Source organism: Pteropus vampyrus, unplaced genomic scaffold, assembly GCF_000151845.1.
Source record: "Pteropus vampyrus isolate Shadow unplaced genomic scaffold, Pvam_2.0 Scaffold18464, whole genome shotgun sequence".
NCBI lineage: Eukaryota > Metazoa > Chordata > Mammalia > Chiroptera > Pteropodidae > Pteropus > Pteropus vampyrus.
In genome coordinates this window covers 333-2,567 of record NW_011907245.1, presented here as the reverse complement: position 1 = coordinate 2,567, position 2,235 = coordinate 333, and the positions used below count along the sequence as shown (strand labels likewise).

At 36.9% G+C, this 2,235-nt stretch overlaps 1 protein-coding gene across 1 annotated transcript; it reads right to left on the bottom strand.

The window, feature by feature from the left end:
• Positions 1 to 104: 104 nt before the first annotated feature.
• On the bottom strand, positions 105 to 1,566 carry LOC105310962 (band 4.1-like protein 2; the record flags this gene model as incomplete). The annotated part of the gene is made up of 2 exons (XM_011387033.2): positions 105 to 215; positions 1,274 to 1,566. Coding segments are annotated over 2 exons (390 nt in total), but the record flags the coding sequence as incomplete, so codon positions are not given.
• Between the last annotated feature and the right edge of the window lie 669 nt (positions 1,567 to 2,235).

Genomic DNA, 2,235 nt, shown 5'->3' with positions numbered 1-2,235 from the left:
TATTATAGAGGCCTTCAGGTAAAGGTGAGTAGCCTTTTGCTGAAGATGAACTTGGCTATTCTGACACTGGAACCCTCTCAAACTTCAGTTAACAAACCGGAAAGATGCCACCTCCTCATTACAGTACCTTGGCATGATGTAGGTCAACACCATACATGGAAAGCCTCTTTGCATTTTCTAAGAACTGAGAATCAGCTTGTGCTGGAGATAAGCCCCTGAGAATCAAAAGAAATAATGTTATCTTATGGTGGATGCAAAGCAAATGTGGCCAAAATAGGGAAAGGGGTGTGTGAGCTTGGAGAGTTTGGGGTGGCGGGAGTAACACTGTTAAATTTGTAGACAAATAGAAAACAGGTAAGAAGGCTCAACGCTCAACCTCTAGCATTTTTCTCTTAAGATCCTCTAATACAAATCTGTTTATTACAAGGAGGTATACCCCCACTTTTGCCCTTTGAGTAAAATTGGAATAAAGTTAGTAAGAAAATATTTAAAGTCAAATAGTACATTTATTTTTTTAAAGAAATGTCAATAATTGTAGTCTGTCTAAAAATTTCTAATCACTAAAAGTTCTTTTAAAATCATTTCAGTCAAAATTTTTGAAAAGTTCAATTTTTCAATATGGTACAAATTATAATTTTGTAGCTAGAGTTTTTAAAACTTGTGCTTAAAAAAGCCATTTTGTTTTCACACAGATATAAAAGTTTTCAAAGTGTGATATGGTATTTATGTAATTAAGTAATCCTTAGTTTAACCAAAGGTCATCTTCTGTGGATAGAGAAATCACCTGTGTATTTCAGTTATTTCTCCTGTGTCCATCACCACCTACTTTTCTGATTCAAATCCTGATGCCTCATCATCTCCCTGACTTTCTTATGAAAGACGGTAATAAAAAAAAAACAAAAGGCAGAAAAAATATATAGTAAATGCCGAACAAGTATGTCGGTATGTCTGTTTCAAGTGTGTGTGTGTGTCTGTCTATCAGTCAAGGAATAAGATTGAGTGATAGTAAAAAGGAGATGTCATAGTGAAAAGCAAATTTTTCCAATAATGAAAATATTTAGCCTCATGAGTATAGTTCCTTGTATGACAGTCATAAAAACCATAAAAGGGTATCTCGGGGGCTACAAGTTGTCTTGATCAGTCCTAGGTGAAGTTCCAAAAGGAAAAAACTAGATAATCCCATAAACTATGTTCAAATGTCTAGTAAGTTTTATAAGAGAAGCCATTTAAATCTTCCATGGCCCTTCTCTCTCCAGTTAGCAAGTCAACAGACCTGTGGGTTTTATGCAGCTCTATTACTTTCTCTTCCAGCTCCTTTGTCTGTGTGGGGGCAAACTGGAAGTCACTGAGGTCATGACTGGCATGCTCTTCTGGGTCATAGTCTCCAAGTTCAGCCTGCAGTGTGTAAGATCCCAGGAGGGCATGAGTCACAAAAGAGCAGGGCAGGCGGCCAGAGGCAATGTCTTGCCGGAGCTGAAGGCACAAGAAGTATCTGTGAGGAGCAGGGGGAGAAAAGGGTCGGGGAAAACAATGAGTTAAGATTGTAGCACTTGTAATCCTTGAGTTCTAATATTCCTTTTTGAAAACAAATATACAATACAGGCACTCTTCATATCTCTAGCAAAAAAAAGTCTTCTGTAATAAGCAGGTCACCTTGTTCCTTGGACTCCTAACGTGTGGCTTATTTACAGAAACTGAGTTTAGAGAGCAAAGTAATAGAATGGAAATTTTGAACTGCTATTCCAATAATAGCAAATTATGACTATCATAATAAAGAATGTTATGACTGAAGGTAAAAACTCCAACCATTTAGACTGTCTCCTGGGATCTAAAACTAATCAGAATTGGCATGACCTTCAAAAGTTATAAAGATTAATGAAATTTTAAAAGTAGCTGCAGCTCTTAAGCATTGGCAAGAAAAGCTAATAAGGTCACCCCACTCTTTACCCTTTCTACCCTTTTCATACTATTTCTTCTTTTCCTGAGATGGTTTTTACAACAATCATAAGTCAGTCTCTACTCTGAAGCTCTTACTTGTCCATTTACCCATCGAAAGAGGCAGCTAGTTCAGATTGTAGTAGAAAAAGCATGGGCTACAGCGCCAGGCAGAGCTGACTCTGTAATCTTGAGCAAGTTAATTTACTTGTCTAAGGCTAATTTCTCACTTGGAAAATGGGAGAAACTCTATCTCTCTTTGAAGATGAGGACAAAAAATTAGGTAATATAAATAAAACA